Source organism: Cygnus atratus, chromosome 34 (assembly GCF_013377495.2).
Source record: "Cygnus atratus isolate AKBS03 ecotype Queensland, Australia chromosome 34, CAtr_DNAZoo_HiC_assembly, whole genome shotgun sequence".
Taxonomy (NCBI): Eukaryota; Metazoa; Chordata; class Aves; order Anseriformes; family Anatidae; genus Cygnus; species Cygnus atratus.
Genome location: NC_066395.1, coordinates 677120 through 699306, shown reverse-complemented (window position 1 = coordinate 699306; position 22187 = coordinate 677120). Strand labels below are relative to the sequence as shown.

The following is a 22187-nucleotide window of genomic DNA, read 5'->3' as shown; positions in this document are numbered from 1 at the left end:
TGATGATGGGACACCCAGACATGGTCACAAAAATAACTCCTTTAACCCCCTGCTTACAGAAGGGATTCTCATGCTGGGTTTTTGTCCTGGGGCTGTAATGGGGCTCAGATCCCTACCATGCCTGCCACAAACCCACAGGACCTCAGATTACTCTGCCCTCAATTTAGGTGTGCATAACATGAGCACCTGCAGGTGAGCTCCATTTCTCACCTCCAGGAAGAGACATGATCACCAATGGAGATGGAGGAAATCAGGGGGTTGCAAACACCTGGTGACATGTCAGGGGGCAGAGGTATGTGCAGGTATCTGCAAGCTCTCATGGAGGAACCCTGAGGGACAGGGCAGCACCTGGGGGCATCCCCTTGGAGGCTGGTGGGGAATGCCTTTGGCCAGCTGAAGTGACAGCAAATGCACACATTTAGGACAACTAAACCTGTCCCTCCTCAGCAGGTTCAGGGCAGTCTGTAGAGGCATCCACCTGACCCAATGGAGAACTGTGCCACAGGGAGAGCTCAGTCTCTCTCTCCCTCTTCTCCATCTGGTTTTCCCTCCATCTCCAGTGACTGTAACGACACTTGTCTCATGGACATCCCTACATTGCCTAACCACGTTCAGGGCAGCTGCTCCATGTAATAGCCAATTCCAGGCCTGCAGTGCTACCTGAGATGCGAACGCTGCCCAGCACCACTGGAGCATGCAGCTGACACGGGCAGCACAGGACCCACAGGGCAGCTCTGGCCATTCATAGCTGGTACTTAACGGGCACCCCTGATGGCATCTCCAACAGACTTGATGCTTATGAGCAAGTGGCCGCTTCCCAGGGCTGCAGCAAGCCAAGCTCTGTCCCCCCTCTATCCAGTAGAGGCAGGCAGCGCATGGATATGAGGCACATCACACCGGGGTTTCCACTTGTGTTTGCAAACACTGCTGCTGCTTCTTACCCCCATCCTTTTCTCAAGACAGCCCAGTGATTTTTTTCTGTCTCCCTGGATCACAGGACGCCCATAGCCAAGGACATTGGCAGCAGCCCCTTCTCCTGCCGGGAGATCAGCCCCAGCTCCAGCACTGGCCCTCAGGGCTGCACCGACACCACAAAAGGCCCTCTGCTGTCAGGGCGGCACAGCCCAGGCCTGTTTCCTTCTGGCCTCAGGAACACCAGGGCGTGCTGTGCTTCGGGCCCCTCATTTCATCCTCCCATGGCCATTCAAATTCACAGGCCTTCAAATGACACGTGCTGATGTCACAGAGGGATGCACTGCATCACCAGGATATCGTCACTGGAGCAGCAGCAGTGCCGGCACTTCCCTGCAAGGCCTGGTCCCTGCTGGGCGCTGCTTGGGTGCTCCCCACCGCTGTCCTTCTGTGGCCAGGAGTGGGCTCAGCAGGCAGCAAGGTTGCACTGGGCGACCCTCGCCGATGGGTGGAGGAGCAGGGGCACCTTGCAGAGGAGCTGTGGTTGAGGAGCCAGGGCGGGCATCCCTTGTCTTGAGCTGAGGGCCAGCAGCAAGCGAGATGGAGGGCTGCTGGAGGGTGACCATCACCTCTGACCTGACTTCCCTGTTTCCAGTGCTCCTGCAGCTCTCCTCCAAAGGTGAGGGTGTCAGGAGCCCCTTCCCAAGGGGTGGCCGAGGGGCTGTCAGCTGTCCAGAGCTTCAAGTCCAGGGCTTTGGGAGGAGGCTGGATAGGGCTGATGGCTGCTGCAAGAGCCCTGCCTGAGGGTTCTTCTGGGCTCAGGGGGACAAGGTGGCAGCCAGGATTCCTGGGTGCTGATGCTAGGGCTGCCCTGAGCCCCAGGGCTTCTCTGGGCATGGCTCAGACTTCTCCTGATGGGGACAATCCAGGGCCAGGTTCCCCTGGGAGCTAGTGCCTCTCTGAGATCTGGCTCTGGGAGGAAAGACCTCTGGTGTCCCAGAGACTTCTGTGGCCTGCAGCTCCCACAGGCCTCTCAGGGATGTGCCAGAAATGGCTGTGTTGGAAATCAAGCCTTCCTCTTCTACTGCTCTCCTTCAGGGGAACCTCTATTCCTTCTCTTCTGTGCAGCCAGGCTGGCAGAGCATGTCCTGGGTGTTGAGATGCCATCCCTGGGTGGCCACAGTCCTGGTGCTGAACCCTTTCCATGTCCACTACTGTGGTGGTGTTATCCAGCTACGCAGGTGAACTCCACAGCAACTGCTCTTTCACTTCCCAACCTACAAGGAAAAGGGGGAGAAAATATGATGAAAAGAGTTCAGGGGTTGAGGTAGAGCACGAGGTCACCCACCAAATACCATCATGGGCACCAATTATCATCACGGGCAAGACAGACTTAGCATAGGCAGATTAATAGAATTTATTGCCTATTACCAGTGGACTACAACCATCAGGAACCACAAGCAAACTAAAAACACCATTCCCCCAATCCAGCCTCTTGTAACTCCTCCCACTGAGTGGTGCAGGGGAATGGGGATTGCAGTCAGTCCATGACACTTGTCTCCACCGCTGCTTGACAACCCATCTCTGCCCTCTCTGGGTCTCTCATGTGGGATGCTCTCCTTCCTGAAGGGGTCCTGTGTGGGGCCCAAAGGGTTGAGATAATAACAGATACGACCAGATCATGTTAAAATAAAACGGTTACAAGCATTATATCTGATTCATAGCTGCTGACCACAATGTGTATTTTTTTATTTATTTGTTAATCTCGGTGTAGTAGTTGTGTTTCGCCTCAGAATTCTGTTAGATAGCACATTACGTACTCAGTGTATTCCCTGTTGTGCTGGGGGCTTTCTGGGGGCTGGTTTATGGTTATTAGTTTACTCCACTGGGTAACGCTACCTTATGTTTTGATGAAATTACTGGTCATGAGACTAATCTGGTAGTTGTACTCAGCATTGCTGTCACCTCCATACTTGAGGAACCTTCTCTCAGAAACTATTCATAATTAACAGTCGTTACCTTTTCTCCTCAGGGAGACAATCTATGGGAGGGATGAGGGGGGACACTTCTTCTCCCCCATTTTTCCCTTTCCCTTTCTCCTTCACCTCCCCCTTTCTCCTCCAGGCTAGTTACAATAGCTCTTCAAAACGTTCAATATCCTTGGGATGTTCAAACCAACTTCTTCTTATTCTTATTTCTCCTGAATGTGTTTCAGGTTTTGTTTAAGGTTAGGGTAACCTATTTCTAGAATGCCACACAGTGATGTGCTTTGAGGCAGGATAATTGAGTGGCAGGGACTGTGGGAGAATATGGGCGGGCACCTAGAACTGTAGACACCTGCAATGCTTTGTTACTTCACCCATGAACAAGTGCAGAATCCTAAAAAAAAATCACTGAATGCTTGAAAAAGGAGTGTCATCACCCTGGCAATTCCAAAAAGACAGAAATCACTGCAATGTGCTGGGGCTTGGCCTTTGCTTACTGAGTTGCAATCTACACAACGCCAATCCCTGTGACTGGGCCACAGAACCAACCTGTGCCTGTATCAGTCATACGTATACGTGAGAAAAACACAAAATCAGCTTGTTTAGCAAGGAAAGAAGCTCCTACTCATACAGGGAAGGAGGAAGAAGAAGACGAGGCAGGCTACTCCAAAGTAGGGCCGTCAAAGGAACAGGTGGATGAAGAGTGAGATAACATAAAATCATCAGTAAGCACCTGATCACTGTTCCTTGGGGAGCTGTGAGATGTGCAAAAAGATTTCAGCCATCGTCTAGGCCAGCACATTGTCACCTGTCTGTTCCGATACTGGGATAACAGGACCAGTAGCCTGGAATTAGAGGGCAGGGATGCCAAGCAGCTGGGATCCCTCCCCAGGGAAGGGGGCACTGACAAAGCAATTGGAAAGGGGGCACAAATCCTCACTCTCTTGAGGCAACTCCTGTCAGGCCTAAAGGAAAGGCATCCCTTCAAGGAAGATGTTGCATGTCACCCAGGCAAATGGACCACCAGGGAGAGAGGGAGCCCGTATCTGATGGAATTGGCCATGCTGGAGGTGATTTATGGTGATTTATGCACATTAAACAGTTTTCTACCTTGCCCGGTCCCTCACAGGATCCTTCTGTTGTGGGGTTGCTCAGGGTCAAAGTGCCAGTAGCTACCCAAATGGTGCACCAGTGGCAATATGGTACTATCCAAGACTCCCTGATTACCATATATATGCTGATTCATCAACTGGAGAGCCAAGGACTGATCAGCAAAACTTGTTCACCCTTTAATAATCCCATAGGGTCAGTGCAAACATCTAGTGGAGAGCTGCAACTAACAGTGGAGTACTGAGTCTAGAATGAAGTCACACCAAATTCAATAGGTCATCTATAGTCTTCTCTCCTTATAGTCTTAGCTCTAAGAGCAGTTAAATGATCCCTTACAGTATCTGAATGCTGCTGTCCGATCTTTTCCTGGGATCATAAGGAACCAGTGCCTCCTGGCCAGAACACTCTCCCTACAGCCGTGGATGGAGGCCCCAAGGTCCCATGAACTGTTAAGGGTGGACTTTGCAGAGTAACCACTGATTTTGTCCCCACCCACCACCTGCTGTACCCCTGCAGAGTCCTGCCTCAAGGCACAAAGGGCAGGGAGACCTTGCTGTTGAGAGCTGAGGCCCTGTGGAGATGTCCGTGACACAACAGCCATTACAGCCAAGGGGCATGTAGAAGAGAAAGGAAAAAGAGAACATTTAAAATAGAATAGAACAGTTAAAAGAGAACAGAACATCTAAAAGAGAACAGAACATTTAAAAGAGAACAGAATAGGTTTAGCTCTCCCTGTGCCACATGACTCCTTTTGCTCTGCTGACAGCCTCTACAGGTTGCCCTGCACATAAGGAGTAGGGACAGGTACAGCTGTCCTACATGTGGCATCTGCTTCCATTTCAGTTAGCCAAAGGAATGCCTCCACCTGACTCGCAGAGGATCAACCACAAATTTCACCAGACGTTTGCATCTGAACAGCTCCTGCCTGTCCTCCATCTCCACTAAGGAGCTGTTGTGGCTCAGTAATTCGCATTAAGCTGCCTATGTTGTGGACACCTGAACTGAGGCCAGAGGAACCCCAGCTCCTGTGGGTCTGGGGCAGGCATGGGAGGGAGCTGAGAACCCTTCCAGCCCCAGGAATAACAAGCAGCATGAGATGCCTCGACTGACTCTGCTGAATTCCTTCCTCAAGTGGGGATGAAGGAGATCAGTCCCTGACCATGACTTCATGTCCAAACCGATACTGGGACAAGAAGATGTGATTGTTACACTTAATTGGTTTTCTGCTAGGAGAAATGAGCCTGGTGTGAAGAAGTGTGTGTGCGCAGGGGAGGGAGGGAAGCCCAGGGATTCCTTCAGGCTGTTTCCCAGCAGGTTCCCCTGCAGCCCCAGGGCCATGGGCAGGGAGCCTGGTGGGGGGCAGAGCAAGGGAGGCCTTGGGCTGGGCCTCTGCTGCTGAGCTGAGCCGGGCTCCTGGGCCCAAGGGGAGCTCGTGGCAAGCGGGCAGCGCTGCAGAGAGCCAGCTCTGCCCAGGAGCAGCTCCTCTGCCCAGCGCAGCAGGGCTGGGGGCACTGCCTGCACAGACAGAGTGGGTAAAGGCAGGCAGAAGTGGCAGGATGCACAGAGCTCGCTGGGGGAGAACACTTGCCAGCCCTGAGCTCGGTAAGTGTCTGGCTGGAGGGCAATGCAGCCACAGCTCCTGGAGGAAGGAGAAGCCGGGGGTGCAGGCAGGGGTGCCCAGGGCTGTGGTGCAGAGCAGGGTCCCTGCTGTGCCCCAGGGGCTGTGTGCCGGGGCAGGGCCTCTGCCGCCTGCCAGGCTCAGCACTCAGCCTGCCCGGGGAGCTGCCCAGGGCGCTGCGGGGAGAAGCTGCGGGTGGAAGGAGCCCCCCCGACAGGGCAGGGTCCTGCTGCTGGCAGGAGGCTGCTGCCTGGGGCAGGCTGCTCACAGCTCCACAGCACTCCCAGGTTGTATCCAAGGCAAGAAGCCAATCAGGGTTTAGATGCTTCCATCTCAGCTTTCCTGAGCCTCTGCTCTCAGTTTTCTGTTCTTTGTCCCTGTGGGAATGGAAATAGAGACTGTTATTTTTATGAAGAGGCTGACGTTCCTAAGCCTTCGTAAGGAGCATTCCAAGGACCGTAGGGAAGTCTCTTTCCTGCCCATAGGAAGCTCCACCACCACACATCCAGTGTCAGCAGGGTCTGTGTGACCTGGTCTCTAGGACATGCCCCCAGCGAGCTGCCCCTGGGCAGAGCCCTGCTGCCAGGAGGTGTCTGCAGGGCAGAGCTGAGCACCTGGCGGGTGGGATGGGGGCTGTGACCTGCAGGCAGGAGGCATGGGGACAGAGACCCAGCTGCAGGCAGGGACAGCTGCAGTCAGCAGAGCCCTGGTGAGGGAGTGAGCGGGAGCTGCTCCCAGAAACTCCATGGTAGGGGAATTTGGGCACCTCAGTGCCATTCCTGCACTGCTGACACCTTCCATTGTCCTGACTGCCATCCAGCAAAGCCTCTGTCCCCACAACTATGGGATCTCAGGCTGCATTGCCCCCTTGGCAGCAGGACCCTTAGAACAGAGAACCCCCCCAAGTGCCCATCTCTCACTCTGTTTCCTGCCTCCCTCACTAGGAACCCTGGACCTTTTCTCTGTGTTTCCCCTCCCATCCATCCTGCCCTTGCTATTCCCCTCAGACTCCCTGGGCAGTGGGTTTAAAGATAGAGCTCAAACACCAGAATAGTGAGTCCTGCTCTGGAGGTGCATCCCTGGGAGCAAAGTGCCCAAGCCAGCTCTAGTCAAAATAGCTCTGGTCACTGCAGGGCCTAGTGCTGGGAAATGAGCTGGCTCTGTTCAGGTCACTCTGGTTTATGGACATCCAGCGGTGTCCCTGGGGTTATCCTGCTGGAGGATGTTGAACAGCCCCTCTGTATTACAGGTACACTGCATCTGAACGAAACTATGAGTTTCAGAATGGGTCACCAGCTTTCCCAGGTACCCGCTGCTGCACAGCAGTGCTGAGTCCGATGGAGCTCATGGGCAGAGGCCGTGGCTCCAAACAGTGCTCAGCCAGTACAAACCAGAGCTTCAGCCAGGAAGGAGAATGAAGATGCTGCTGAGAAAGCGCGTATTTGTGGAGGTGGGTGAGAAAGGAAGGGTGTTGCTGAAAGGACAGAAATTTTCTCAGAGAAGTCTGCCCAAAGATCTCCATGTACTTTTGTCTTTGGACAGGCCCCAAGGCCAAGAGGCATCAGATGTCCAACAGCAGCTCCATCACCGAGTTCCTCCTCCTGCCATTTGCAGACGTGGGAGCTGCAGCTCCTGCACTTCGTGCTCTTCCTGGGCATCTACCTGGCTGCCCTCCTGGGCAACGGCCTCATCCTCACCGCCGTAGCCTGCCACCACCGCCTCCACACCCCCATGTACTTCTTCCTCCTCAACCTCGCCCTCCTCGACCTGGGCTCCATTTCCAACACTCTCCCCAAAGCCATGGCCAATTCCCTCTGGAACACCAGGGCCATTTCCTATGCAGGATGTGCTGCACAGCTCTTTATTTTTCTCTTCCTGATGTCAGCAGAGTATTTTCTTCTCACTGTCATGTCCTACGACCGCTACATTGCCATCTGCAAGCCCCTGCACTATGCGACCCTCCTGGGCAGCAGAGCTTGTGCCCAGATGGCAGCAGCTGCCTGGGGCAGTGGGGTTCTCTATGCTCTGCTGCACACTGCCACTACATTTTCCCTGCCCCTCTGCCAAGGCAATGCTGTGGACCAGTTCTTCTGTGAAATCCCCCAGATCCTGAAGATATCCTGCACAGACTCCTACCTGAAGAGTTTTTGGGTAGTTGTGATTGGTGTCTGTTTAGCATCTGGCTGTTTTGTTTTCATTTTTTTCTCCTACGTGCAGATCTTCAGGGCTGTGCTGAGGATGCCCTCTGAGCAGGGCCGGCACAAAGCCTTCTCCACCTGCCTCCCTCACCTGTTTGTGCTCTCCCTGTTTATCAACACCTGCTTTTTTGCTTACCTGAAGCCCCCCTCCATCTCCTCCCCATCCCTGAACCTGGTGATGGCAGTTCTGTACTCGGTGATACCTCCAACATTGAACCCCCTCATCTATAGCATGAGGAACCAGGAGCTCAAGTGGGCTATTAGGAAAGTGATTTCATGGCTGTTTCTGAATAGTGACAAACTTCCCCTCTTTTTCCAGAAATGACTTAACTTGGTGCCTCCCCTCAGGCCTGGTCCTTCTTTCATTATCATTATTGTTATTCTTATCTTTGGTATCATTTGCATTTATTATGCTCTTAGAGTAATATTTCTTTTTCATCCTACTTCTGCTGAGGAGCGACACTGCTCTGTTTGCTCTTGAGGCTCTATAAATATGTGTCTAACAGAAGGTCAGAGCTGACTCTTCCATAGCATCTGCAAAATAAAATGGGATTTCCACAGTGCACTGTCTGAAGCCTTGGCTCTTTTTTCAAGGTGGTTGCCAAGCTTTCCAGAAGCTTGTGCCGCTTTCCATCACCTATCAGACTCTTTCCATCATCTGTCAGTGGTCATGGTCATCCAGAGAGGTCCCAGATGACTGGCGACTTCCTAATGTGAAGCCCATCTACAAGAAGGTTTGTAAGGAGGACCCGGGGAATTACAGGCCTGTCGGCCTCACCTCGGCGCCAGGAAAGGTGATGGAACAGATCATCTTGAATGCAATCACACAACGTATGTGGGACAACCTGGGGATGAGGCCCAGTCAGCATGGGTTCATGAAAGGCAGGTCCTGCCTGACCAACCTCATCTCCTTCTATGTCTGGGTGACTTGCATGGTGGATGAGGAAAATCATGTTGATGCAGTCCACCTAGACTTCAGCAAGGCCTTTGACACGGTCTCCCATAGTATTCTCGTGGAGAAGTTGGCAGCCCATGGCTTGGACATGTACACTCTTTGCTGGGTTAAAAACTGGCTGGACTGCCGGGCCCAGAGAGTAGTGGTGAACGGTGTGAAATCCAGCTGGTGACCGGTCACTAGTGGTGTTCCCCAGGGGTTGGTGTTGGGGCCCATCCTCTTTAACAGCTTTATTGATGATTTGGATGAGGGAATTGAGTGCACCCTCAGTAAGTTTGCAGATGACAACAAGTTGGGGGGAAGTGTCGATTTGCTGGAGGATAGGAAGGCTCTGCAGGGGGACCTGGACACATTGGATTGATAGGCAGAGGCCAATGGGATGAGGTTCACCATGGCTAAGTGCCGCGTCCTGCCCTGTGGCCACAACAACCCCATGCAGTGCTACGGGCTTGGGGCAGACTGGCTGGAGAGCTGTGCAGAGGAAAAGGTTGGATGTAGTACTTAGGGACCTGGTTTAGTGGGGGATATAGGTGGTAGGGGGATGGTTGGACCAGATGATCTTGGAGGTCTTTTCCAACCTTAATAATTCTATGATTCTGTGCTTCTTACGATACAGAGCCACACGTCCATGGTTTCCTGGTGCTTCCCCAAGCCTAGGAAGTGGCTGAGGAAGAACTGGTGCCCTGTATTCTCCAGCCCTTAATGCAACCGTCTTTCTAGTTGGGTGGTATTGAAAGCAATGCCTGTGCCCTGTGTCAGGGCTTTGACTGATGGAAACAGGGCCCAGCAGCCATAGCAGTTTGCTGCTGTTCCTCTGGCTGTGTCCAGCACATGTCTGTGACACACACTCCCCCAGTCTGTGTGCTGAACCTGAGCCCAAAAGTCATCAGCAAGTCCTCAGCTTGGGTCCACCCCAAGGACTGGAGTGCAGTTGTGACCACAGGAAGGACGAGCCCTCTCCTTAGGCCTGTCCATGGCTGGATGCCTTTGCATGCTCCACAGGAAAAGGGAGCATATTGATAACATGCTAACACCCCTTTCACCATCTCTGTGTCTGTGGGAGTGTCAGAAAATGTCCCTCAGTCCTAAGATCCAGCAAAGCCCAGCTTCTTCTTTCATCAGGAACCTGGAGAAATTCTCTCAGAATTTCCAACACTCTCGTGCACACAGGCAAATACACACAGGGCATGGACACAGCCGACCACACACAGAGCAACTCCAACAGGGAACAGCACCTTCACAGCCACCACACCACCAGCAGCACACACAGAGCCATGAGCAACACACCTGGCCCCATCCCATTCCCCACCTCAACCTGATCTGCTCTGAAGGTCGCCAGTGCTCCACGCATCCTCAGCAGCAATTACCCATGGGTGCAGACGCACAGATGGCTATGTGGTTCCATAATTGTATGATTCACCCCCAGCACACCCAGGAGTGGGCACACTCACACAGCAAATAGCCAGCAACAGAGTTGAATAAGAAGGCAGGACAGTGATCAGGAACAGGGCCTGACCAGACCAGCCCTGACCAACCCCATATCCACATGCAGCCGGCCCCTTGCATCCCTCTCCCCTCCTCTTCCACAGGATTCTTCCTCCTCAAGACACTTTAATCCCTTCCTTTCTTACATGCAGTGCCCTGCTCAATTACCAGTTCTCACCAATCACATTTTCCCCCATTGATCCCCAGTTTGCTTAACCTGTACCCGCATTTGGTAATTCGGATACCAATGCCTACATCATCTGGGCCCCTAACAAGCAGGAGAGGTTGACATGTCACAGATTTGCTCTGCGCCAGGAGTGAGGGGTGGCATGAACAGTCCCGTGCAGGGATGGTTTTATGGTAACTGTGCTCCATGCAGGACAGAAAATCGTCATTTTACGGCTTTAGGCCCGAGTATTGCCTCCAATTTTTTTAACCATTTCAAACATTTCACTTCAGTCAGCACACTTCAATCAGCTGAAATGACTGAACACTTCTAATACAATGTTTGAATTGCCCCATGGCATTTTTTTTTCTTGAATGTTTATTATAGCAAAAGAAAAAATACCAATCTTCCCCTGTACTTGCATTGCCAGAACTCTGTCCCTTATGCACCGCACTTCATCTCCCTAGTCTTTCTGGTATTTCCACCTGGCTTTATGAAACAGACCGTGTTGGAAGTAACCTTTCCAGCAGGCTCTCTGGACATGTGCAGTTTCCATTCTTCTCCAGATTCCCCTCCCCTTACTCTTTGATCATTCCGATACCTCTCACCTACACAGTTGGTTCTCAGAACTTGAGGGATCTCAAGCTTGCCCATATTTCAGTTTTCTATCTCATCATCCCTACAGCCAACTCTGTAATTGCATTTCTGTTCACCATTTCCTACCCATGTCAAACATGTCTTGTGAGGCAACTTGGATTTGGCTCACTGTTGAGGACTGTGGGGTTTGCTTGTTTGTTGTTAAATGTTAATAACAACGACTTCAAAAACTGTGCCTGTGTGCAGCCAGTTGTCTGAGGAAAAGAGGTGGGACTTGGTGAAAAGACGCTGTAACATCCAGCTGCAGACTTCAGTGGAGAAGTCTGGTGTAAGGAAAAGTGATGCAAGTCCCAGGTGGCTGATGAGAGAAGTGGTGGGGATGGGGAGCTGAGCAGCAAGGTTGCCCATACAGTCCAGGACTTCAAGGGACTGCTTTTCCACCTATACAGACCTCCTTAGGAGGCACATTGGATCCGTGACAACTAGAGAATGATGCTATCAGCTCTTCTGAAAACTCGAAACTAATGGAAACTAATCTTAAATAAGGAAAATGCTCTTAGTGAAGTGGTCATTGAAAACTTCCTCATTAAACTGCATTCTTGAAACCTCACTAATTAATTGTACAAGTCTGCAAGACTGGATGAAAATGACTGAATTGTAATGAGCCCCATGGTGCATTTGGTGCTGAGACCATAAACTCCAGGTAGTGAGAGGAGAATGATATAACTGCAGGAGAAGTTAAAGTCAGAAGGAAACCTTGAAGCGTCTAGGAGTATTAATGGGCCCCAGTGAGGGTCATTACGGACAAAGCCTCCCCATGGACTTGTTAGAGCAGACAATTGGAGGCCATGATTGCAGGTAGGCAAAGGCACTGGTCAGGAGACTCTGATGCTGAGTAAAGGCCTTGGTTTGTTTGGTGAAGCAGAAGGGCCAAGCCGTGTCCACAGCCCCTGGGAAGGGGGGTCCTGTCCCTCACCTATGGCTCAGGGCTCTGCCTGGGGCAGTGGGATGTGGGGTGTGTGATGCTGTGTGAAGGACAATGCTATGACACCTCCTGGCCTCCCCACTGGGTTGCAAGGAGGCAACAAGGCCCCAGTGTCATGAGCACAGCATGTCTCCTCATGAGCCTCGGTAGCAGAGACAACTGCCATAGCCAAGGGGACAGAGACCTTGGATCTGCTGGGGCCTTCCAGTCTTGCCAGTGCTCTTGGTCTTTTCCATTACAGGCAGTCCTATGCTGCCCTGTCTGTGCCCCCTTTTCCCTGCAAGCTGTAGGCACCCACCTTGCTTCTCCCCCTTGCTCTCATCCAGGCATCTCCTTACTCTCACTGATGTCTCCCCACCCTCCCTGGCAGTTCCTTGAAACACAATGGCATGGGCTGACCACAGACTCCTTCTGGGTGACCTCTGGCACCACAGCACTACCTTTTCAGTGATATTTCCTCCTCCTCATGCCCAGTCTTAAACTTCCAAGCAGCACTTTGTGGCAGTTTTGAATCTCTTCTGCTGTTTCCCACCACCAGAGAAAGCTCCATCGTCCACAAACCACTTTTTTAGCAGATGTCCCAAGCCATTAGCCTTCTGGAGCCCTATGGCCTGACCAGACAGAATAAACCTCACCATGATCTTCCAAGCCATATACCTGCTGCTGGCCTGCCAGTTTCTAGGGTAGACGTGACCAAGTTGTGTGCCTGTTGCTGGCCCACCATGTTCTCAGGCAGAAGGGACTTGAAAACCCACACCCAAGGCCTCTTCCTGCATGGGGCCTTTCAGGCTCTCAGACAGAGGGCATCTCACAATCAATGTGCCAAGCAGGTGCCTTCTGCTGCCTTATCAGGGATGCTGGCAGGTGTAAGCCAGAAAGCACAGGTCTCAGCCAGGAGGCAAGGGCTGACACATTAGCTGCTTTAGGAAGCAGTCACCTCATAGGCCCTGTCCCCAGCCATGTTACTGCTGCTGGCCTGTCAGCTCCAGAGGCTGAGGTGACCAGAGGCTTCCTACTGGACTTTAAGTTTCTGAGGCATAACAGACCACATAAGAACACATTCAGCCAGCACTCGCCTTGTGGGCCAGGACCTGAGGACACAAAAAGTAAGCTTTTTAAATGAAATTTATCAATCAAACTTTCTAACACTTCTTTAAATATGGAAACATTCTTCACGGGATTTACTGTGTTCATAGTAACACATGATGTATCTCTACCTCTGCCTCTCTCTCTTTTCTTCTTCCTCTCCCTATTATGTCTTCAGAGAGCTCTCCAATGGAAAGAGTCATTGAATCACAAAATAACTCATGTTGGAAGAGACCCCTGAATGGCATCCTCTTCACCTGTCCTGCTCAAGGCACACTAAACCCCATGAGGTAGCTAAAGGGCTCCTCTGAGCTTGGCACCATCCAGAAAGGATTTGAAAGTGTGCTCCATCCTGTAATTCAGAGAGTTAATAACGACATTCAGCAGTGTTGGCCCAAGTACTGATCACTGAGGGATGGTGCTAGGAACTGCCTGATAGGAAGAACTTTGCACCACAGATGACAACTGCGCCTGAGTGTCCAGCCAAATTCCCACCCACAGCCTCATCCATTTGTTACGTCCACATAGCACCAATCAGGCTGTAAGTAGTCTCCAGGAGACAATGTCAACAGCCTTGCTAAAGTGCAGGTAGACAGCGTCCCTTTCTTTTCCCTCACCTATGGGTTCAGCAATCCTATTTTTGTCCTTCAAGTGGCCAGAGGTAGCTGTGGAAAAACTTGCCCCATCACCTTCCCAGGGATGGAGGTGAGGCTGACCAGCCTTAATTCTTCTCACCCTCTTTTTTCCTCTTCTGGAAGACATGTCTGATGTCATTCCAAGTCTCCAGAAAGCTCTCTGGTCCCCCTGGCACATTTGCTGACACAGTCCAGGAAGGCAGGGGCAGGTGATGCAGGAGACAGGCAAGAACACACAAGTCCTACCCTTGTACACCCAAAGGCAGGGCATTGCAGTGCTTGTGGTGTCCCTCTGGTTCCTGCTGCCTCTCCCAGATTCTGGGAGGCACCTGAGCCCTGCAGTGCATTGCCCTGCTCTGCGCTTCTCTGAGATACCCCATGGCATGAAGAATGGACACAGGGAGAGGGCATTTGTGCTCACTCAGGTTCGCCTCACATGCACATGCACACAATGTGCACACTGAAGCCTCATCTATACAGGGCACACATATGGACTTCTGACTTAGCCATTAAGTGTCCCATTAAGTGTGGGGGAGTAAACCACCTCTCTGAGCTGGGCTGAGAGCCAAAAAAGTCACCCAAGAAGTAACCAGGATAATACTCACCCCTTATTCTCTACTGTTTATATAATGACAGGTTTAGGACTTTCCAATACGTCTTCATTAATCAACACCCTGTAATTAAAACACCGATTTCATACCCTTAGTCTATGGGCCTACTCAGTGAAATGCGCATAAAATGTTCAATGAATCCATTTAGTCCATGAATTGGGTTCTAGCTGTTGTTGTGGCCCCACAGGACAGGAGAAGACATATGTTACATGGAGTGAGAGGTCACCAATGCCAGCTCAGCTCAGGTCACTGCTGCACTTGCACTGCTTCTTGTGAAGCTCGTCTGCTATTGATTCGAGTGTTTCCTGCTATGGAACATGGCTGTGAGGTGCTTATTTGCCTGCTGGGTTAAACCACAGCACAGATCAGGCCACAGAATCTGACATTGCAATGAACTCCTCCCCTCACCCCTGCTCCAGCCTGGGCTCGTCCACTGGCCACAGTCCCTTAGAGCTATATGTGCTCTGACACAGCTGTATCCATGAGCCACAGTCCCTTCAAAGCTCTACCTACTGTGTCGTGGACTTACCAACTGCCACAGACGTTTGCAGGTGTGCCTTCAGAGGTGTGGACTTATCCACGTGCCACATTCTCTTCAGAGATGTACATGCTCTAGTGAGTCCTTTTCCATTTCAGAAGGGTAATGTGGAGGTCAGGGCTGCAATGTAGAGATTCAATGCAGAGATGAAGCAAACAAATGTGGGTCTGGGACATATTGGCTGATAGAGGACCATTAGGATTGGGCTTTGGAAGAAGCCCGATGTGTTGTGGGGAAACCACAGGTATTGGTAAATCCTCAGGAAGACAAAGTGTTTGAAGCCAAATCTAGTGAGGATGGAGAGAAATCAGGAGACCTTGCGCAGTCGAGGGGACAGAGTGAGCTGGGAATGTGAATGTGTGGTAAAAGTTTGCAGGGATGCAAGCACAGGTACAGGAGAAATTGGGAGAGGCTGCGGAGAGGGATGACAAAGGGCTATAGTAGGGTTGGAGCCCCCCAATGAAACTGGTGTCCTTAGGGCTACAGCTGCAGCCTCTTCCACTGAGGCCCCACAGAGCCTGGCAAGTGTCCTACCAGTGTCCTACACTCGGAATTGCACACCCCCACATCCCATTGCCCCTGCCAGAGCCCCGAGCAGCCCAGGAAGTGTAGGAGCCCCCTTCCCAGGGGATGTGCTCAGGCCTTGGCCATCCCCCTTGGTGAAACACATCAAGGGCTTTCAGAGCAACTTCTCCATTTGATTTTCCACTTGTAACCAGTGCCTCTGATTTTCTCCTTCACCATCTCCCAGAGACTGGCACCTTGTCTGGTTATTTCTCTCGTGGTCTCTTCTGGGATGGCCCTCATTGGGGTTGGCCAACACCCTCAAACATCTGGGGGCTTCTGCCCTTTACTTCTTCAGACTTGCTTCAGGATCTGCAGTTCAGGAACTTGGCAGCAGAGGGCGAATCAACATGCAAAACGCCCTCACAAGCCAAGGCTCCGGACATAATTCTCCTAAGTCTTCAGTTCTTATGGGGTTAATTAGGGAGATGCCAGGAGTCTCCTTAAATGGAAAGACTTCAAGAATAATAATAATGAAAAGTATAGGAAAAGATTTCTTCTTTCTGCTGTTTCTTTACTTGTCTGCCTACAGATAAAGTGACATCAACAATCTCCAACTGATATTGGTCCTGAATGTCTCCTAAGGGACTCTGAGCCCGTGGGGAAATCAAGACCCTTTCTGCCAGGCACCCTATGCACAGTCTTCATCCCTACCCCTCAGCCCCACTCTTTCCCTTATCAGCCACCTGGGACTGACAGCAGCTGTGATAAGCTCTGAGATTTTTCATGAGCATTGCATTGGAATGTTTTCCAGCCCCTTGGCACCAATTCCCAACTGCTTTCCTTGGAGAATGAGCTACATGCAGGCACTGAAGGTAATGTCTTAATTGACAGCAATGAAAAATAAAAGGCACAGTCTGGTCAAAAATAAAAGACACTCTTCAGCTCTATATTAAGCCCATATTTCCTCTACTTAGTCCAATTTCCACAATGGAGAACCTTAGAGAAATGAAAAATATCTTTTTTTTGTGAGTGTCAAGCACACATTTCAAGGCCACCAAAACCACTCCTTTCCCAGGACTTCATTTCCTGATATTTGCTTTTTGGACTCTTCACGTGCTGAAATCCTGAGATCTCTTGATTTATGGAGAGAAGCCAAGAGACAAAACAAATGAAATGCACTAACTTTCAGAATATTTAGGCTTGTCTATGAATTCTCATCCAAATTTGCACCCATGTTCCCAAACATGTTCCTTCCCAAAACTTTGAATGGTGAAACTGTGTTCCCAGGACATGCGTGTATTGGCACATTGCACATCTCCATTTCAGATCTAAACGGAGCAGAGAGCAATGAAGGTTAGAGGGGATGGATAGATCCTGCCTTTAGCTCTTTGCTGTCGACCAATGGCCACACGTGCTAGGACTTCCCTTTCATTCTTCCGCTTTATGAGCTTGCCAAACCTTTATGGGGTGTACATTTGCATAACACCATGGCTCTCCATGTGCCAGACTGCAAGCAATACCCAGAAATCCAGAGCACAGCCATAGAAAGAGGCCCAAAGCACAGCTGAGGAAGGCAAATGTGACTCCTATCTTGCACGAAGGCAAGACGGAGGTCCCAGGGAACTAGAGGCCAGACAGCCTTTCCTCAGATCCTGGGAAGGTGATGGAGCAGCTAATCCTGGAAAACATTTCCAAGCACATCGAGGACAACAAAGTGATCAGGAGTGGTCAGCACGGATTCACCAAGGGTTTCTTTAACAACTTGGGTGACTAACAACCTGATAGCCTTCTCCAATGAAAAGACTGCCTTGGTAAATGAGGGGAGAGCAGGGGATGCTGTCTGCCTTGTCTTCCGAAAGCCTTTTCACATGTCTCCCATAAGATCCTGTTAGAGAAACTGGTGAAGTCTGGTCAGAATGAGGTGAAATGTATTGAAAAGTTTCTGCACAGCTGGGCTCACAGTCCTGTGGCACGCAGTCTAGTTGGAGATCAGTAACAAACAGGACACTGTGGGGGCAATATTGGGTCCTATCCTGTCCATTCACACCTCAGCCATTCTTTAATTTTGTGATCCTGTGTGGATGATATGGACTGGAATTTTGCTAAACATCTGGGTTTGGAGTGTTGTGACTAGATATATACACTCCACCTGGAGGTTGTTCACTACTGTGCAAATAGTGAGTCAATACTAGACCAGTATTATTTAACAAGTTTATTGATGATCTGTACAATGGGGCAAGTTGGCAGATGATATGAATCTGAGAGCAGTGGCTGACACACCAAATGGTTGTGCTGTCATTCTGAGGGACCTCGGCGGGCTGGAGAACTGGACAGAGAAGAACCACATGAAATTCAACAAAGTGAAATGCTCCTGCAGGAATAACAGTATGGACCAAGACATTGCTTGGGGGCAACCAGCTAGAAATCAGCTTGGTAGAGAAGGACCTGGGTTTTCTGGTAGTCAACAAGATGAACAGGTGCCAGCCATGTGGAATTACATCAAAGGTGGCCACCAGCACCCTGGACTTCATTATTACGAACCTTGCCAGTACATTCAGGGAGTTGGTCCTTCCTCTCTACTGACCTCTGCTGAGACCAAACCCAGTGTGCAGTGTCCAGTTCTGGGCTCCCCTGTGCATGAAAGACCTGGATGTAGTGCAGTAAGTCCAGCAGAAGCCAAAAAGATCATTAAGGGACCGGAGCGTCTTCAGATGAGGAGAGGCTGAGAGAGCTGGAGTGTTCAGCCTGGAGAAGAGAAGGCTCGGGGGAGCTTTTTATCAAAGAATCATGGAATGGCTGAGGTTGGAAGGGACCTCTGAATATCATTTAGTCTAATCCCCTTGCCAAGCAGGGTCACCTAGAGCACATTGCACAGGATGGCATCCAGGCCGATTTTGAATATCTCCAGTGAAGGACACTCCACAACCTCTCTGGGCAACGTGGTGCTTTGTCACCCTCACAGTAAAGAAGTGCCTTCTCATATTCAGCTGGAACTTCCTGTGCTTCAGTTTGTGCCCGTTGCCTGTAGTCCTGTTGCTGGGCACAACTGAAAATGTCTGGTTCCATCCTCTCGACACCCTCCCCTCAGATATTTTATACGCATTGATGAGGTCTCCCCTCAGTCTTCTCTTTTCCAGGCCAAACAGGCCCAGCTCTCTCAACCTGTCCTCATATGACAGGTGCTCCAGTCCCCTCATCCTCTTTGTAGACCTCCTCTGGACTAGCTCCAGCAGTTCCATGTCCCTCTTTTACTGGGGAGCCCAGAATTGGACACAATACTCCAGGTGTGGCCACGTTAGGTAAAGACCTGATGGGAGGAATTAAGACAAGGCAGCCTGATTCGTCTCTGTGGTGCCCAGTAACAGGACAAGAGGTAATGGGCACCACATGAAACATTGGTAAAACCTCCTGAACACAGGAAAGCACTTCTGTACTGTGAAGTTGGTTGATGAGTGGCACAGGTTGCTCAGAGATATTATGGAGCCAACATAGCTGGAGATATTCAGAACCCGTCTGGACATGGACATGGTCCTGGACAACCTGCTCAAGCTGGCCTTGCTTGAGCAATGGGGTTGCCCAGGCAATCTCCAGAGCTCCCTTCCAACCTCAAACTTTCTGTAGTTCTCTGATACCTGGCAGTATTTCTGAGAACTTTTCTATGGCACCTCAAACCAGTCTGAGTCCTGGTGCCCATGGAACAGAGTTTGCTTTTAGGATGACCTCACTCACTAGGTAACCCTGATGAACAGAGATTACAAAAGCCGGCAGTGTCTCAACCCACAGCAGTGTTCCCAGGTCCTGACTCCACTGACCAGCTCCTTCTTCCTTGAGGATTATGAGTTCATAGAATCATAGAATATCCCGAGTTGGAAGGGACCCATAAAGATCATCGAGTCCAACTCCTGGCACCACACAGGTCTACCCAAAATTTTAGACCATGTGACTAAGTGAAAAGTCCAAACACTTCTTAAACTCCAACAGGCTTGGTGCAGTGACTACTTCCCTGGGGAGCCTGTTCCAGTGTGTGACCACCCTCCTGGTGAAGAACCTCTTCCTGATGTCTAGCCTAATCCTCCCCTGCCTCAGCTTGACACCATTACCGCAGGTCCTATCACTGGTGACTAAGGAGAATGGATCGGCTCATGCCCCTCCACTCCCCTGCATGAGGAAGCTGTAGACTGCGATGAGGTCCCCCCTCAGCCTCCTCTTTTCCAGGCTGAACAGGCCAAGTGACCTCAGCCGCTCCTCATATGTCTTCCCCTCTAGGCCCTTCACCATCTTCGTCGCCCTCCTCTGGACACTCTCCTACAGTTTAATGTCCTTTTTGTACTGTGGTGCCCAGAACTGTACACAGTACTCGAGGTGAGGCCGCACCAGCGCAGAGTAGAGTGGGACAATCACTTCCCTCGACCGACTAGCAATGTCGTGCTTGATGCACCCCAGGCTACAGTTGGCCCTCCTGGCTGCCAGGGCACACTGCTGGCTCATATTCAACTTGCTGTCAACTACAACCCCCAGATCCCTCTCTGCAGGGCTGCTCTCCAGCGTCTCATCGCCCAGTCTGTATGTATAGCCAGGGTTGCCCGGTCCCATGTGCAGGACCCAGCACTTGCTCTTGTTAAACTTCATGTGGTTGGTGATCGCCCAGCTCTCCAATCTGTCCAGATCTCTCTGCAAGGCCTTTCCACCCTCAACAGAGTCACCAACTCCTCCAAGTTTGGTGTCGTTGGCAAATTTGCTCAAAACACCTTCTAGTCCTACACCCAAATCGTTTATAAAAACATTGAAGAGGACTGGCTCTAAAATGGAGCCTTGGGGGACCCCACTAGTGACCATCCACCAGCCCAATGTGGCCCCATTTACCACAACCCTTTGAGCCCTGCCCATCAGCCAATTGCTCACCCATCGGATGATGTTTTTGTTTAGCTGTATGCTGGACAGTTTGTCCAGTAGGATCCTATGGGAAACCATGTCAAAAGCTTTGCTGAAGTCCAAAAAGATCACATCAGTTGGTTTCCCTTGATTGACTAGATGGGTGATCTTATCATAAAAGGAAATCAAATTTGTTAGGCAGGACCTACCCCTCATGAACCCACATTGGCTGGGACCAAGGACTGCATTGTCCCCCAGGTGCGCTTCAATAACTTCAAGGATCATCTTCTCCATAATTTTACCAGGCACCGACGTGAGACTGACAGGCCTGTAATTGCTAGGGTCTTCTTTCTTGCCCTTCTTGAAAATTGAGTTGGAAGGAACCTTTGGAGGTCTGTACCTTGGCCCACCCTCAGCTGGGATAACATGAGAGTTAGATCACATTGGTCAGTGCTTGGTTCACCTCTCATGTTCAGATGTGATTTTTTTTTCCTTAACCTCTTTTGAAATTTCTCTTTCTGCCTTTTATCCTCATTGTTTGTTGTCCTTTCTGTCCCTACTTGTGCCCCAGCCAGATCACCACACCTACTGAGACCAAGGGCAATCACAGCCTGCTCTTGAAATGCAGCCTCACCAGGATCCCCTGGGACTCTGCAGGCGGGCTGTGAGGACCTGCTCCGAAAGAAGACACATTGCTAGAGATCAGGGGAAGTCACAGGGAAAAACCCAACACCTAGTGCAGAGGGACAGTGGCAGTAATTGTGAGCTGATGTGGGGCCAGAGCTAGGTGCTGCAGAGATCACCAGTGAAGCCTTCCAGCAGCTCCTTTCCACACCCAGGCAGGGAATAACACACCAAGCAGTGCTCCTGAGAGAGGTCAGGACACAGGACAGGAGGCACGGTGAGCTGTGGTGCCAGGAACTGACGCTCAGCCCTGGCTTTGTGGTCTCCCAGCAGGTGCTGCCAGTGCCTGCAGCCCCCAGAGCCCCTGTCCCTGTGGGCAGCACTGAGGCCCGTCCTGACCTTTGGGAGCTGCTCTGGCTGCAGAGGGGCTGCCAGGAGCGCTGGGGCTGGTGCTGCCCACCCACACATCCTGCCCCAGGTGTCTCTTGGTCCCTGCAGCCATGGCTGTGACTGAAGGAGAGAGGCCTAGCCTGGCTGGGGCCTGGGGCCTGGCAGTAGTTTGGGGTTGGTGGCCATGTGAGAACTTGATGCAGTGCTGTGGCTCCTGTCCACAGGCCTGTCTCTGGACTGGCCCAGCATCACTGCCCCACTCACAGCCCCATGTCCCCTCTGTGTAGCCACTGCTTGGGGCATGAGGGCCAGGGAAACATCCCCCTGGCATGGTCCCCACAACAGAGCTTGGTGCCTTGTCCCCCCACAGCCCTCCTGGTCTGGCTGCTTCCCCCAGTGCCAGGCCCCAGACCAGCCCTGGCCATGTCTCATGCAGGGGCTCATGGACAGCCCCGCTACGGGGTCTGCTGAGGTCTGGGTGACAGGGCTGGTCATTCCCCCAGTGCAGGCTTGAATCCCAGCAGGAAGAAGGAGCCAGACACATTTCCAAGACCAGCTCCCACCTGCGCGGTGGTGAATGGCCCTCCCTGTGCTCCCCACAGGCCCGGAGCTGACAGTGCTGCTCTGCTGAGATGCCCATGGGGTGACCACACATGGCTGTGCTGGTCCGGGTGGGAAGCAGACCCTGCGAGGTGGGGGTCCCTGCTGTTAATCTCCTTCCCCAAGGCCTGTGGATGTGGCAGGAGACTGAAGGGATGATGGTGCACCTCTCCTATGAAGAAAGGTTGAGGGAACTGGGCTTGTTTAGCTTAGAGAAGAGAAGGCTCTGCCGAGACCTCATTGCGGCCTTCCAGTACTTGAAGGGAGCATATAAACAGGAGGGGAAACACCTGTTTACATGTGTTGGTAGTGA

The 22187-nt window shown here is 51.5% G+C and overlaps 1 protein-coding gene across 1 annotated transcript; it reads left to right on the top strand.

Moving 5' to 3' along the window:
• The first annotated feature begins 7356 nt into the window (after window positions 1–7356).
• On the top strand, window positions 7357–8148 carry LOC118261114 (olfactory receptor 14C36-like). The gene has a single exon (XM_035571784.2). The coding sequence runs from the start codon at window positions 7357–7359 to the stop codon at window positions 8146–8148; it is 792 nt and encodes a 263-aa protein (XP_035427677.2).
• The last annotated feature ends 14039 nt before the right edge of the window (window positions 8149–22187 follow it).